The 16,726-nt window shown below is 33.2% G+C and overlaps 1 protein-coding gene across 2 annotated transcripts in view; it reads left to right on the forward strand.

The window, feature by feature from the left end:
* The window catches only part of NLGN4X (neuroligin 4 X-linked), a 192,123-nt gene that overhangs the window by 105,970 nt on the left and 69,427 nt on the right, over positions 1 to 16,726 (forward strand). For both annotated transcript variants that reach the window (XR_005102801.1, XM_037378386.1), the window contains exon 4: positions 8,065 to 8,217. Coding sequence is in view for 1 of the 2 variants with exons in the window: in XM_037378386.1 (XP_037234283.1) it covers positions 8,065 to 8,217 (153 nt within the window). In the remaining variant the exon portion in view is untranslated. The remainder of the gene's footprint in view (positions 1 to 8,064; positions 8,218 to 16,726) is intronic.

A 16,726-nucleotide genomic window follows, 5' to 3' on the forward strand; every position in this document is an offset into this window, starting at 1 on the left:
CCACATTTAATTTCTAAGACACTTTGACAAGCTGTAATTCTCAATAATCCTTTTCCTCTGCTTCTATTTGAAATGCCAAATGCCTCTTTTGATCTTTCTTCAGCTGCCAAATGGGAACTTCTTGGTACAGCTATAAAGGTAGCTGGAGAATCTTGGCCATAGCTCTGAGCCAGGGACAGTGTTTTAACAGTCAAACTCCCCCACGGACAGACCACTCTTTTGGGGCATTAAATGACTTAAGGCTTGTAGCTAAGTGAGACTCAAAGTAAAGCTAACTCACCGGGATTGGGAGAATCGCAGGAAGGGAAGTACAGTTCTGCTTTCGTAATGCTCCCTCGAGACTGTAATGAACTGTTGACTTGAGCTGATTGTAAAATTATAATAGTCCTCATGGGACAGGAAGCCAAGAGCTTTAAAGATCTATGGAAATGGCTGCATAAATAAGACACATAACTGATAGAATGACTATTAAATCCTGTATTAATCTGGTTTCAGATGGAAGTTTCCAGAAGGTTGAGCATGCTCTATTTGAAACTGGGAGGTCATACAAATAATAATGGGCTCTGTGATTTCTGAAAACTGAGCCCTTTCCCAAAATTAAATGGGGTCAAAAGGTATACTGTGTGACAGATGGAGCAATTACACATAAAATGCAAAGAAATGGCATCAGCTTAAGCAGTAGTTGATAATTTTCTGCTGCCATTAGAGGCTTCAGAAGAGATGCCTAAAATGTAAGCACTGGTAAACTGCTTGCAAGGGACCTGACTACATTACGTATATATGATACATATTATCTGAATGGGGAAGGATGTAGCATAAATTGTGAATAAATCTGGGAAGATCTGCAATCCTAGAAAATCTGTTTCTGAATGAGATTTTTATTCATTATCAAAGGAAATATGAGTCAGAGGATGGCTACAGTGGACTAACTTCTTCATTTGTGATGTATGCATAACATCAAGAATGCATCTGGGAATACAAGGTGACTTTACATCCATAGATAAATGAAATCAAGTATTTTTTTTAAAAAAAATTATTAGCACATGGGTCGGTGTTTCAGATTTAAAAACCCTTAAAGACAGATGCTTACCGAATAAAAGTTTACAGCTGCATAGCACATATGAAGGAGGGAAAAAAGTAGCCCACATGAAACTCTGCTTTATTATGGCTGTATTTAGTAGCACTAGTTTGGAACTGGCTCATATATGACTACATTGTTCTGTAAGTGTATTACACTATGGCCTCAGATTGTTTGAGGGGAGGTTTAGATTGGATATTAAGAAAAAATTCTTCACCAAAAGGGTTGTCAAGCATTGGAATAGGCTGCCTAGGGAGGTGGTTGAGTCACCATCCCTGGAAGTGTTTAAAAGACATGTAGATGACTTAGGGTTATGGTTTAGTTGATAGGCTTGGCAGTGTCAGGTTTATGGCTGGTCTCAATGATCTAAAAAGATCTTTTCCGACCTAAACAGTTCTATGATTCTATGATTCTAGGGCTAGTACCCACAGTACGAAAAAAAAGTCATTGTGGTAGAAACACAGAAACCCAGTGTGAGAATTCATTGATGTAATCCATTTTATCAGATCTCAAAATGAATTTTAAACCCCCTCAAATTCAAGAACTTAGTTATAAAAAATATATTTAAATTACCAATAGACAAATGAAAGATTGTTCCACAATATGTAAGAAAAATAGCATTCCCACCCACATTGTAATTAAATGCATTTTAGAATTATATTAGGTTGTTGTGAAAATTGGTTGCTCCATGATTTCTTCAAGCTTTGAAAAAGAAAAAAGAAATAAAGTTTAATTCAAGAATTGCAGATAACCTTCTATCACATACCTGTGTCATGTGATATTTGTGTCTCATCACATCTAGCAGCATGGTGTGGTGACATTTTCTAAATTCTCATTACATTTCTGTTGTTCTTTCTGAAGTACACTAAACCACTGAGGAAGAACATTAAAGAGAAAATCCTTGCAATTTGTTTTTTATATATATATGTTCATATATATATTATATGTCAGGGAGGATAGTAGCTGAACTAAAATGTTTTTAGAAACTTCTACTTCTTTCACTCAAAATACTTCAAATATGCATTACAGCCTAAATAACTGCACCTTTTTCTTTTTTTCCTACAGGCACAGTATATATGAGGTCACAGTGATTTTTTAATTCATGGGAATTTATTTAATTAAATTTAATAAAATTTAATTAAAAAGTTACTTTTTAATTCATGGGAATTATATGTAGTAGTTGATTTTATATTTGACATATGATAATAATTTTTTTCAATCTAAAAAATTAGATTACCACCTCACTGGGGGAACTAAGTTCAAAACTTCTTATATTATCTGCTTTCAAACTTGTGTGTACGTGCATTTTTTGTCTATAAATATTGATTTCCCAGTATTTTTTTACATGAATCAAAAATATTTTAAGGGCATTTTATGGGTAGAGTACTTGGTTTATCTAAATACAAAATTAATTTTATTTGGGTAGCACCTGGGAAAGGAGTCATCCTTCACTGGGCTAAAACTAACCTCGAAAAATGAAAAAAACAAACTTCAAAATTTAGGTGGTGACTGAGATTTAAAGCCTGTATCTAACATTAAAAAAAAAAAAAGAAAAAAAAAAAAGGTAGATTAGGAAAAGCTGTATTTCATTGTTAGTGATATTTTACCTAGCTAATTATGTACTGAATATATATATATACTTGAATGTACTAATGTACTACATATACAGTAACTTTTGTACACCTGCAATGAAGATGCAGGCTTTTTGTGGTCTCAGATGGAGTCTCAGACACTGCTTTTCACATTTTGACTCACTAATCACTGTCACTGCACATGTAATGGCAATGTTTCCAGAAAATTTCTATAGAAAACTGTATTTTGTCTGTATCAAGAAGACAAAGCAGTGTACAGAACCCAAAACTATATATGTTAACAAAACTTAAGTACTTTAGTAACAATTAACCATATTCTGTAACCACAATCATAGGCATATTTACATGAAAGCTTGAATTTTGAGGGATATAGGGATATTTTAAATAGTAGAATAAAAGCAAGTAATAAAATAATTATTTTAGATAAATTTGAAGTCTCTGTCACATAATCAGATGTCATCAATAAACTCATACGTAAAGAAGTTAATAAAGTATACTGTTCTTTTTCATTATGTCTTAAAAACAAACTTCCAAATAAAGACTGTTCAGGAACAAAATGGTTAGTGGTTGACTTAGACCATTTTATTTATTTAGTAACCATATTTCATTTCTAAACTAAATTGGAAATTGAGTTTCCTATTCATGTTTCACTCTTTATCAAGTAATCTTTTACATTACAGAGAGATACTTGCTACAGGAGTAAGCACAGTATGATGAAACACTGGGTGCAAAGATAGCTTGGTGTGTCTTTTTTTTTTTCCCCTTTTTTTTTGTCAGAAAACAGAAGTGTTGCCTAAAGAGAGGGGTGGGGAAAACTATGTTTATTTCCTCTTGCTCCTATCAGCAAAAACTATGGCATGTATGAATGAACATGTGTGTTTCTATTTGTGTGTGTTTGTGTGCGTGTGCATGTATACACCTCAAAGGTATTTGAGAAAGCATATTGAATACCAATTAAAATGTATTCTTTACTGAATCTTGTAATAAATAAGTGCAAGTTTTTTATCATGGTAAGTAACTGTTTTCAGGTAATTTCTAGGTTTTTCTAAAGAGCATGAAATGTGGTATAATATGAACCAAGGCTACTTTTTAACCTATTTCCTGTCTGTGATTGACTTAATTTTGTTTCATCTTTGTTTACAGTCTACTGTTTTAAATATCTTTTTGCCCATATGGGAAGCAAGATTAAATTTTAAGGAGGTCTTTATGGTTTGTCTTGGTCCATTTAAGTTGTGTAAGAGTCAATGATAATTTTGTTTGCATTGTTTCCATCTAAAATTCAGGTTGTGGCTAATTCTTAGTAAATCCTAATAAGGATGAATGAAATGTTAATTCATCAAAGATAGTGACTGAAGATAATATTTCTTCAAGGTTTCAGAGCAAAATGAAATAAATTGCATTTCTTATGTAGAAACCATAATTTGGTAAATTTTTTAACATACTTTTTTGGTTTATATTATTCTTTTTTAATAGCACATTACTTTTGTTTTTGCAGAAATCACTTTTAACTGAAGTAACTGCATTGTCACAGAATATGATACAGTTTTTCAAATATTTTCAATTTGTTCTTCTTGACATTTTATGTTTATGTGCAGTTTGCATCTTTTTTTTGTTTTTCAATATCAAATGTAACAGATTTTGACATTTTTGTTACATTTTTTTGTACTAGTGGTTTTTTATTTTTTATTTTTGAGAACCTGCTGTTTTTGAATTCTCTTTTTTCCCTTTATTCTCCTCCTCACAATGATCCCAGGAGCCAACACAAAGAAAAGCGCAGATGATATAACCAGTAATGATCGTGGTGAAGATGAAGGTATTTTTTGTTTTTTCAAAGCTCAACCCTGATGCATGAACATAAACTTTTTAATTTTTATAATTATTATTATTATTATTGTTATTGTTATTATTGCTGTTATTTCAACATGAATTTTAGTCCCTTATTTGCAGGAGCACACTTCTGTGTGCTTCTTTATTTTGATCTTTATAAATTACTTTCATTGTTTTTCTTTTTAAAATCCAAATTAGTATATAGATGACTGCGGTTTCTCTGTGGCATAGGTGTAAAGGTTGTTCCTAAATCTATGTGAAGTGAGTAACACAAATGTTATTTGAAACTATGTACTCCCCCCCACACCCCCCACCCCGTTCTTTCTTAGGTTGAGAAAATGGAATTTAAAAACATGCATGTGCTCTTTCCCCTGCTACATATTTTGTAAAACCACCTGTTTGAAATTCATGAAAAAAACTCACATATATCCTTCCTTTCACTTCCACCGTTTCCCTGGCACACATGTTGTACATTGATGCAGTTGAATTGTGCTTTGTTTTTGCTATTTTTTTTTACTTATTAACTGTTTTCTCACAGGATGTGGTTTATTTCAGGACACAAAAATAAAGGAAGCTGTTGATATTGCTTTATTGGTTTTTTTCCTGTAATCAGCTAGCCTCTGAGATACATTTGTTCTGACTTGAACACATTCCCACGGAAATCAATGACAATCGTTTTCATTGACTTCTTTCAGAGTTGGATTGGATTCCCTGAAAGGAAATGTTAAAGTTCACAGTGAAGTACCCCAAAAAAGTTTTATAAGGAAATATTTTTTTCTTGCCTTGGCACAGCAAAGCTGTTTAGGATGCACCAAAATAGAAAGAAGTCATGAAATCCTCCTCTATTCTCACCCTTCCTTTTCATTAAAGTTACACTGAAAGTTTCTTTTACTTTATATATTTAACAAATTAAGAAAAAATATTTTCAAACTAATTGAGAAGATAAGAACCTTGGGTAGTTTACTGGTCTGGTTTTGGAGCAATGTGTTCCCTAATCCTCTCATTCTTGTCCAACCCAAAGTGTTACTCCATGCTCTTTTTCTGTTTTCTGCTCTCTGACATCAGTTCAAGTAACTTTGAAACATTTGTGCTCTCTGTTCTCCTTAGAATCACGCATATTGCAGTGAGGACACTGTCTCCTCTTTTCCTGGGAGTTCAGCTCTACTGTAGCTACTCTATCCATATATAAAATACTGTCATAAAAAATTCTGGTCTTTGATTCACACTGGTTGCCCTCTACTGTGCCACCTTAATCGCTGAATTACCCTATTTCTTATAACATAAAAATGTTGTGCAGAATACTAAAAAAAATTACTCTTTTTCTGAATATCACCTTCCTATTTCTGTGCAACGTTTGTTTTTTTTAAATGATGGTATCATAATTTCATATTCCAAATTTTGTAATTAATGTTAAAGCAAAAGATAAGTAAAAGATCGCTTTAAAAACTTGAGCTAGCTATTGGATTATGGATACATTAATATTCAGACTGCTTAAAAATTATAAAATGTTAGGGTTTCATGATTAACAGGGGCATCCACTTTAGATCTAAGCACATAAAGCATGAAGCTAATTTCCTTTATGTTGAAGCTAATCATGTTCCCATTGAAGGGGAAGAGGAAACCTCCCATTGACTTCAGCAGTGAAAGATTCAACCCTGAGGTAGAACTATGTAATAAAGAAAGATTAAATACAACAAATCATGACTTTGGAGAGAGAAGGGAAAGGTAATTCAGTAACAGAAACAATTGTGTTAAATAATTGTTGTTTTCATTTTTGAGGGCTTAGCTCTGTTTTCACAGAAGAAACAATTTCATGTACTTTGCTGAAAATGCTGAAGATAAAAATACATCCACTAGAATCCACCTCATTGCTTTATATGGTTTGTTCAATGACTGCATCACTCTTACAGTCATAACAATTAAAAAATCTTATCACAAAAATTTGTTCTGCTGCTCAAGTACAACACATAAAGTTCAACATGTAAAGTATGTATCTTTTTACGTAAAAAAGGTGGATTCTATGACAAGCCTTGAACTCTTGACAACTAGATGGGTGTACAAGGGAGCCTGAACATACATTCCTTGAACTCAGCTGACAATTTTTTATATTTAAGTTAGTGCATACACATGAGTAAAGTAAAAGTGAGCCATAGAAATATGACCAGTCAAAATTTACCTTTAAGTATGCTCAAAGTACTTCCACATACACAAAATATTATATATGTAGTATCTTATTGCTGATCACATTTTTGGTATCTTAGGGTATTTCCTAACACACCTGAGGAGAAGGAAGAGTTTTAGAAGGCTTTCAAAACCAGGTCCCCTAACTCTAGGTATTTAGCTCAGCTTTTTCTTCCTCCAATTCCCTTTTTCACTGTTCAATATATAGCTATTTTACTCTAAAGAGAACAGTACTTTTGTTTTGTTTTAATCCTGGTTGAATACTCAGACTCTGCTTTCCCTTGTATGCTGTACTATATGATTGAAAGAAGTGCTCCTATTCCACATGCAGATACACTTAATTACTTGCAAAAGGTGTGTATTTCTAACAGCAGCTTGCTGAATTGCCCTCTGCTTTTTAAAGAAGCTTAGCCCTTGTTCCCACTATTTCTGTAGAGAACATATGTTCCTAATTCAGGTAGTCTGAACCATTTCTGGGATCAGGCCCCTCAGTTTTTTGTTATAGAGGGAGGGAGATGAATCTGGTCCTAAATATGCCCCAAATCATTGATCAGTGCATCTTTATAACTCATTCTGAAGTATAAAAATATTTATATCAATTTCATGTAACTTTCTTTTAGAAATAAAGATCCTGCTGTTTACTTGTTTGAAAGTAGGCAAGAGCTTTTCTGTGTATACAGAAGATCAGCGATACCGTTAAGAAGCATTAATTCAAGGCTGTTATTTAAGGCTTAGCTACCATAACAAGGAAAAATACAACACAAAAGACATAATTTGATTTAAATACAAAGTTCTGGGCCATGAATTCACGTAAATTCTCTTTGGTTTTTTAACTCCTAGGATATTTGAAAGAAGGAACAGTTTACTATGTTTACTTTAATCAGAACAATTTGATTTTGTGCTATTATCTCTTACTGAACTATTGGGAATAAAATTTCAACAATTATGTCTCAGTGAGGAATGGTAAAGTGTGGATCATTATTGTAATTTTATTATTAGGTGTACAGATATTTCTAAATTGACATATACATGAATCAGAATATTCTAAAACCAGACAAGATTATTCCATAATTTGATTTTTCTATTTAGATTTTTAGACACTTATATTCAAATCAAATCCCTTGAAATATTGAAGGCATTTCAAGTGTTCTAAGAACATTTCAGAGGAAACAGTATTTGAAGTAACCAAGAGAAATAGTCATACTATAAATATTAGGCTTATAGGATGATCCTGAACTGTGTAAGTTAGCTGATTAAAGTGGTGGTGATGACATTGAAAACATAGGAAATAATTAAGAATATTTTTAGCACTGTTATAAATGGCTAATGCTGTATTTCCTTATTTTTTATTACTTTATTATGTTTTCCTTACTTGAATTTTTTCAGACATTCATGATCAGAACAGCAAGAAACCCGTTATGGTCTACATCCATGGTGGATCTTACATGGAGGGTACTGGCAATATGATTGATGGGAGCATTCTTGCAAGTTATGGAAATGTCATTGTTGTCACTCTCAATTACAGGCTGGGAGTTTTAGGTAAGTGACTCTTTTTTTCATCACCAATTACATAGAAATATTTGGTTGCTTAATTTATCCACTGATCAATCATAGATCCTTGGGCCAGTTTTGATTTTAAAAGAAAACATTCTTGCTGTTGGATTTTGAATTATTTTCAATATTTTATGGAAACTGGGCTAGGTTACATTCCTTTTTACAGCTGCCCTCACCTTAGACAAAAGTGACTGGATATTTATAACTATGTTAGTGCTGTTTTATGTTAAATTTGTCATTAGATCATATTTGCTCTTAGCTTAGTGATTTGCTCACAATTTACTCTTGGCTCAGCAATTGGTTCACAACCTGCATCCTTTTCTTATTAAAATCTGTTTGATTCCATGTAAAAAAAAAAAAAAAAAAAGGAAAAGTAATCAAGAGTGAGTACTCACCAGTTTTAAAACAGTTGGTAATGTTAGGAAGAGGGTAAATATTACTATTTTCCTGTATTTATTATTTTTGTATGCGAATTGTGGTTTAGGGCAGAAGATGTAGAGGTAATACAGACAAAACAAGCTATATGCACTGATGAAATTTATGTTGCAGGTAATATGGGTCAAGAGGTTTCAAAAGTAGTGTAAAATTATCTTCCTAAATATAAGGAACTCCATAATAACCATTTATTATATTGAGAGAAATTAATACTTCTGTGTTTCAAACAGAACAAGTTATGCATCTTCTTGACGTTATATTCCTTTGTCAGCGTTAGATTGAATAACAAAAGAAGCTTCAATCTATAACAATAGACCAAAAATCTTTCCTGTCTTTGTGATTCCAGCTCCTGGATGTTTGCATGTATGAAGCTTTTCACCAAATGAAAGTTTATTTATTGAAGTTCTACTTTTCCATAGAAAATTAAGCTAAAAATTTTCTCATAATAACAGATACAAAAAATATTTTTTATCATAATGAAAAGCAGACAGTTTCTATAGAATAGCATACGGATGGCTCAAATACTCATATTTGCAGCATTTTAGATATACAAGCTAAGGTATAGTAATTTTGTTTATGTGGTTTTTTGATTTAGTATGGCTTTTACAAAGATTTTTAATCTTGTTTTTCTTGATAGCAAACCTGTTCTGTATTCTTGGCATATACTATTTTGGAACACAGGAAACTTATTTTGCTGAGTTATCTGTTAACATGGTTAATGTGTTTCAACAATATTCTAGCTCACCAGAGTAAAGAGAATCTTTTTCCTGTCCCTGGTTTTGACTTTCATTTAAATACAAAAGGGTATTTTTTCTATGATAAAGTCAGATTGAAACATAAAGCTAGGAATATAAAAAGATATTTTGGTATATTTATACATACAATCTTTGTACTCATGACCACCCCCAAAGAAGAAGAAGAAGAAGGAGAAGAAAAAAAAAGATGAAAAAGAAAAAAAGGAAAGCAAAACTGTAACTAAAGAACTCCAGACTCATTTAAAAAAGAAAAGATTTGTTGTTGTCAAAGAAAGTGTATACCCAGGAACTTGGTAATAGATGTTTATCTGTAAAAAAGGTTATTTAATGGATCTCTTAAAAGGTTTTCTCTTCGTTTCTTAAAACTACCATTGTTGAAGGATACAGATGGTTATAAGCAATTTAGTGTTTCACTGTCCAGCAGCTTCATATAAGTCTAAAGGAGAAAATGTAATATTTGAATTGATTAATTCCTATTTTATGTATTTATATTGAAAGAAAAAAAGAAGAGAAAAAATGCTATATTTTAATATTGTGGCATTTAGGAAAAAAAGCACAATGCAGGGGCATTCATATAAGAAACTAAAAAGTAAGAACTGTGAGGATCTTAAATGGATTAGGAAAAATGTAGTGTTTTATTTAGCATTAAATACTCCTGAACAGAGGCAAATGTAACTTTTGAGACACTATGGAATTTATTCTTTGTTATAGAAGGTCTATGTTTGAATACCAGAAGACATTCAGAATATGCCTATAGCACTTAAAAATTCAGAGAAGTTGTGTTTTATGAGCATAGTTCATTTTTTTCTTCATGGTTAAAATGTAAATGTGATCCTTGGGAGCTCATTAGGTTCTGCCTAGATATTGGAATGTGGTAGGTGAATTCCACCTTTTTTTGACTTACTTCTTAAGTAAAGAAAATGAAAGAGAAAACACAAATTTATTCAGTTAAACAACCATATGGAAAGCAAACATGATTATTCATAAAAGTTAAAAAATTAGTAGAATTATTATGCCATACAAGTTGGCAAAGAGGCTCTTGCGTCAGTTAGTGAATTCCTGCAGAGTAGGCCCGGTCACTGGTAGAGTGGGCAGCGCTACCCACGTCCATGCCTTGCCTTCGTGAACTGCCACACAAACTGCTGCTGCTGCTGCCAACTGATGCCATCTGTGTTTGCACAGCCTGCTTGCAGTGCTCCTGGTGGCATTCCCCAGGGGCTGGTTATATGTGGTTTCCCATGCTTTGAACTGGCCTCAAGGACTGCTGGCGCTGTCTCATTCACCTGCCTTTTTTGCGACATCTGTCTCCTGCTGGCTGGTACCTCCCCCACCAGCATCCCAAGGGTGCTGAGGCCCCCGAAATCTCTTCAGACATTCCCTGGGGACCTGACAACCCTCAAAAATGCTCTTGGCAGGAGGCTACTGCTGCTACCACTGTTATCACTGCTAGCATCAGCTTTCAGAATTTGGAAATGCATCTTCATGGATGAGGGAAACCAAAAAACGTTAGGGACCTGTTACTTTACTTGACTATCCTTCACTGAGTTTGACCTCAAGAAATATCTATACAGCTATGAAATATGTGTCAAGGTAATAGAATATAAACTATATGGGTTTCTTTTACTGCCTTCTGATATAGTATAATTTTAGTTATATTTGAACAGTTCTGTGACCATCCTACAACTTAGTAAAAATCTTATGATTTGAAAAGACTTGGTTTTAACACACAACACCTCACCCTTTGAATTTTAAAATGAGGTTTTCATAGGCACCATAAAGACAAGGATTCTCCATTTTTTGTAGGTGGAAATCAAATTGCCTGTTGGCTATAACTGAGATACTGAAAATTCTAGTCTCAAGTTAACCAGAAAGTAGGCATCCTAGACAGACAAAAAAAAAAAAAAAAAAAAAAAAAAAAAAGGCTTTACTTGCTGTAGCTGTAACATGGTGACCTTCAGGGCTATAAAACATTTTAACTGAATGATAGAGACAAATATCTTCATCTCTGTCTTTTTTTCTTGCTTCTGGCTAAAATATAAACCTTTAGATTGTGCACTGAACAATATTTATCTCTAAATCCAGAATACAGAAGCAGCACATCTCGTCTCTCTGTCTTGGAGGACTGCAGACCTGCTCTGGGAATATGTACCTCATCTCTCTCTCTCTCTTTCTTTGTGTTCAAGTAGCACCAAGGCAAAACAGCAGACAGCTGGGCCCAAGACTTTCCAGCTTTTAAATTATCCTTCTTTATCCTTTGAATAAAAGTACTTCTGGAGTTATACTTCTTGAGATTTCTAGACTTGCAAGCATGCATGCAGTAATAATATGTGTTGTTGATGTTTAGAAAGCCATATTTTCCCTCTGAGTATAAGTTTGCATTTATCAAAATATATTCCATGGATAGGATACTTTTGGACAATAACAAAAAGATTTAGCTTTTCCTTTTGCGTATTGTGGTGTGCGCTATTCAAAAGGTGGCATGCTGTGGATCTGTGCTTAATTTCTTGGGCACTTTAGGGTTTGGGAGAATCCTGCCTCTGCCCAGCTCAGCAGTTTCTGTTTTGACTCATGCCTCAACACAATGATGACTGAAGACACTGCTGCAGTTAGATGAAATTGCTAACTTTTCCCAGTACAAGGCAGTGCTCTCGTATCTTGATAAATCCAATACTGTAACCCACATTAGTACTAAATCCCACTGTCTCCCCATCCACACCCTATGCTTTGAGCACATGTAGGATGATAGTATTTTTTATAATAAAATTATTTACCAGTTAAGTTGAAATTTCAAATTTCCCAAAATATTTAGAGAATTATTTAACTGAAATGATGGAAATTCAGCAGAGTGGGAAGATATAGCAAAATAGATATCCTAATTCAAAAAATGTTCTAGTATTACAGAAAATGGGATGGTTTGAACAACCTGACTCACTGTCTAGGTACTACTCAATTCCTCTTCATTATCTACATTCTTACTTTTCATGGATATGCTTTAAGAAGAAGTAATATCTTTCCAATCTAGCTATAAACACTGTTTTAGTGCCTTTTTCAGGATTATGTTGGCAGGAAAAATACAGAGAGCGATTTATGTTTATTATTGTTTTATAGTGACATGACTTGAATTGTCTGTCTCATGGTGAGATTTCAATATGCTGAATTCCTGTCTAGCTTGTGGAACAGTAAAAATTAAATCTGACAAATCACCCTCCCTCAAAAACCAAACCAAACCAAAACAATAAAACCAAAGCCCTAAAGCCCTAGCACAATTTTTTTATGCAGTTAAATTCAGTTGTAGTGATATGCACTTTGAAGAAAAAAATCTTAAGCAATCTTAAAAAAGTTATCATATTCAAATATGAACTTAGTGTTCTTGTGTGAGCTATTAAAGGCAAAGTCAGAGATGAATTCTAGAAATATGAAACAGGTATTTTGGAAGCTAGAGTTAAATGAAACATCTAGTGCATCAAATGAGATGCACCCAGAGTTCAAAATTGTGAAATTGGCTTAGCATTTCCAAGACCACTATTGCAGTTAAACATTTTCCTCCTCTTAAAATCCCAAATCATGCAGATAAGAATAGTCTATCTCTTATCTGTCTCCCTTTTTGGCAATAAGCATCCATTTTAAGTACTCTGTCTGAAAAGGCTGGACTTCCTTTTAGTAGAAATTATACCCACATGCAATTATAGCTCTCTATAAGTGATCATATTAGGCAGTGTAATATAAATCAGAGTTCAGTCTGCAAGGAGGCTTAGTACTTCTGCAAGTTCCTGAGAACCTCAGCTCTCTTTACTTCACTGAGCACCTGGGTTGCAAGTTAAAACATCAACGCACTGAAACAGTGTATATCATAAATGAACTGTTTAGTATTTGACTGATCATTTTAGGTGCCTTCCAACTGAAGTATATTCTATTCTGCTCTATCCTATTCTATTCTAGTCTATTCAGTGGTAATCAAAGTAAGTAGTATATGACCTCATGAGCCAGATTCTTTCATACTGGCAGCATACAACAGTCTAAAATCCAGCTAATTTTATCTTCACTAGTGTAATTGCTGTGGAGAATGACTGTATTTTAAATTCAGACTTGCAGCTATTTGTTCACTTTGTGCCTCCAGACAGCCCTCCTCTACCTCCAGTGTGTTTGACTCTGCTGGAACAGCAAACTTAAAGGTGATCTGCTGGCAGAATAGGCCAGGAGTAGATTAGTACACATGGGAATGACCCCAGAGCTGGAGAATGCTAAGTAAATCACAATTTCATGCTTACACAAGAAAAGAGGTTTATTTAAGCTCAGTTTAGCTCATAGAGACTGTTTGCATTGCTGAAGCCAATGCAAACTTCACTACATTGCCTCACTTACATCTCTAAGCTTCATGAAAAAGGTTTCCTGGCCGGTTTAGTCCCTGGCCTGTCTTCTTAGTTGGCCAATAATTGTGAGCTAATGTCAGTTGTCATAGCTGGTTTTCTACTTCAGTGGAACTCCCAAATTCGCAGCAATGACATAAGTGTTAATTTCATTTCTATCAACACACTTTTGTAGACATCAGAATTATGTTATTTTTCAATTATTTTTTGTAAACCTTATCCTTTCCTCTTACTTTAAATCTATTGTTAAGTCACAGAAATTCTATTTGTGCAAATGTAAGGTGATAAACTCTGTCACTACATCTTCTGTTTCAAGTATCAGAAGCAACAAGTGCATAAGTTAGTGTCATCAGAAGCTATGTGTACATTCATAGAGTTTGTAACCTTAGATACATTCCTTTCATAGTGTGAGTACACAGTAACAGTGTGATTATGTCATACAATCATAAATGTACTTAATAACTTGTTTTGCTCTCATATGGCTTACTTTTATAGCATCTGAACTCCCAACAATCTTAGACAACTTCTATATAATTCTGTAGTCAGAGGCAAGCATGGACATCCTTGATGTGATTGTCAAAACCAAAATTTAGCAAGAACCTTTTGACAGAGAGCTCCTCTTACCTAAATGTAACAAAAACTGCTTCCTCCAGGCTTGATGGATTGACCCATCTGACTAAGCTAGTACAGTATGTTCTTAGAAAACAATTTTTATCATAGCCTATATAGTCAACCAGAACAAAAAGATACAAGAAAATGTAAAAGAAGTAAAAAGGATATGATTTTTAGGCAATTCACTGAGTTTTGGTAATTCACTGAGTAAGCTGATTCTTGTTCATCACTCTGAGTAAACTTACTTATTTTAAGAACAGTTTTTGTTACCTAAGATTTATAATATATCCTTTTAACAAGTTTATCCCTACCATGTGTGAAAAAAATACAGGTCTGTTTTTTGAAACTGTATACTTATGCTGGTATTTGGGCAGTGCAAGAAGAGTGTCCTGATTTCATAAACATCTTCATAAATTATGAGTAACGGCTAGGTGTTCTGTCTCTTTTTGAGACAAATTTTTGTATTGATGTTCAAATATGGATAGAGTACCTGAACTTTAGATGGGAAACAGCAAGGACTTGTATATCTTAATAACAAATATGTGAAAGAAACCAATCAAAAGTTGACACTTTAAATAAACATTCTGATTTTATGCATTAGCTACTTCCAAAGGAAGAATCAAAGGCACACAGTGCTGCATGGATAGATATAAGCATGTGTAACATGCAGTTTTGAAAATGAGATAAAATCATTGTTTTACAAACTAAAAAGATATTTTTTAAAAAACATTCTGTGAGGTTGCCTGTGCAAATAAACTACAGTGAAAATATTAAACATACTTGTACAGTAAATGTAACTCGTTCAAATCTCTAGAAATAATTTGAAACTCACAAACATTTAGACACATTTTGGCGAGGTATATTTTTATGTAATTGAAAGTTTATTTGATAAAGATTTCTGGACATTATAAAGCGTATATATACAGTGAATTGTCACAGTCTGATGGTCAAAATTCTGATTTCATGAAATATTTTAGCATTAAGGTGGGGTTTTATATAATACATATAGTTTGTGAAGATTCCATAGTGGATCAGCTTACACAAAAGATGTCTTTATAAAATGTAAAGGACATTTTTCTGAATCTTATGTAAAAAATGTTGAATCTGTGTTCTCTATTTCTTCCTTTGATATTTTTAATTCCTAATGTCATTACTGATACTCTAAAATATTTATATTAATCAGTGACCTATTGGCACTAAATGTTAACATGCTATGAGGTAGTTCTAGGTTACGTAGTTTACATTTCCTAGTATTGCATACATGTGGAAGCACAGCAGTCATCATTTGAACATTTCTGGCAACATCAAGGTAAGTGTGACTCCATCTAGATTAATCTAAACCATTATTATGAATAAAAATGTGACTATGAAAAGTAACAATTTTTTCATAGTATGTATTAATTTAGTTATTAATTCAGTAATTTCTTTTTTCCTCTGTAATAACACTGACAAGAAAGTATTTCCTGCCGTGTCATTTATTTTTCAAATATCATGCTTTTAGATGATTTATCTGTATTTTTCTGTAAATTCCTAATTCCTTCCTTGAAATTGCATGGTTTTATACTTATTTGGGCAGTAATCATTCCATACGAGTAATATGCCTCTTAAAGAGGGTTTGAAGAACAACAAACAGGAATTATGATACCAGAACTTGCAAACAAGCAATAGTGAAAGTTTTTACTTTAAAAGTAAGAAGTCTTGACCATATTAGGGTTTTTGTTTGTTTTTGTTTGGGTTTTTTTGTGGTTTTTTTTAGACTGAAACTATATTTAACCGTAATTTCAATTCACTAGTACTGAGTGGAGATTTTGCCTGAAATTTTGCAAGAAAAGATCAGTTAGGGTCAAAGTCTATCCTCACATATACCTATAAGTAGGCTGACTGAACTAAAAAGCTTGGAGTATAGCCTGGCACCTATTGTTCATTCTTTTTTTTTCTAATGCATAGATTTTATGTGCTGTTACAAAATTCAGAAATTAACTCAATGACAGTGATAACTTGGTATAAACCTGAAAGTAATGCCTTACTGTCATTGTCTTAATTGGTGACAAAATTGTAACAAACTATTGAAAAAACCTGAGATTAAGCAACAGTCACTGTAAAAGGATAGTTAGCAAAAGACAGAAAGTGATTTTAAAGTTCAAGTGAAGATCGAATTTCCTGCCACAACTAATACAGTATGTACTGATTAAGGAAAAAACCCAACAACTCTCATTATAAAACCTTCCATTTATTCTTTGTTATTGACAAATCTATTTAAATCTGGAGTTACAGTTTGTTTTCTCACAACTACAGAATTTCAGTGTAAATTCTAAGGGGAGAAAT

The sequence above is a fragment of the Falco rusticolus genome, chromosome 2 (genome assembly GCF_015220075.1).
Source record: "Falco rusticolus isolate bFalRus1 chromosome 2, bFalRus1.pri, whole genome shotgun sequence".
Taxonomy (NCBI): domain Eukaryota; kingdom Metazoa; phylum Chordata; class Aves; order Falconiformes; family Falconidae; genus Falco; species Falco rusticolus.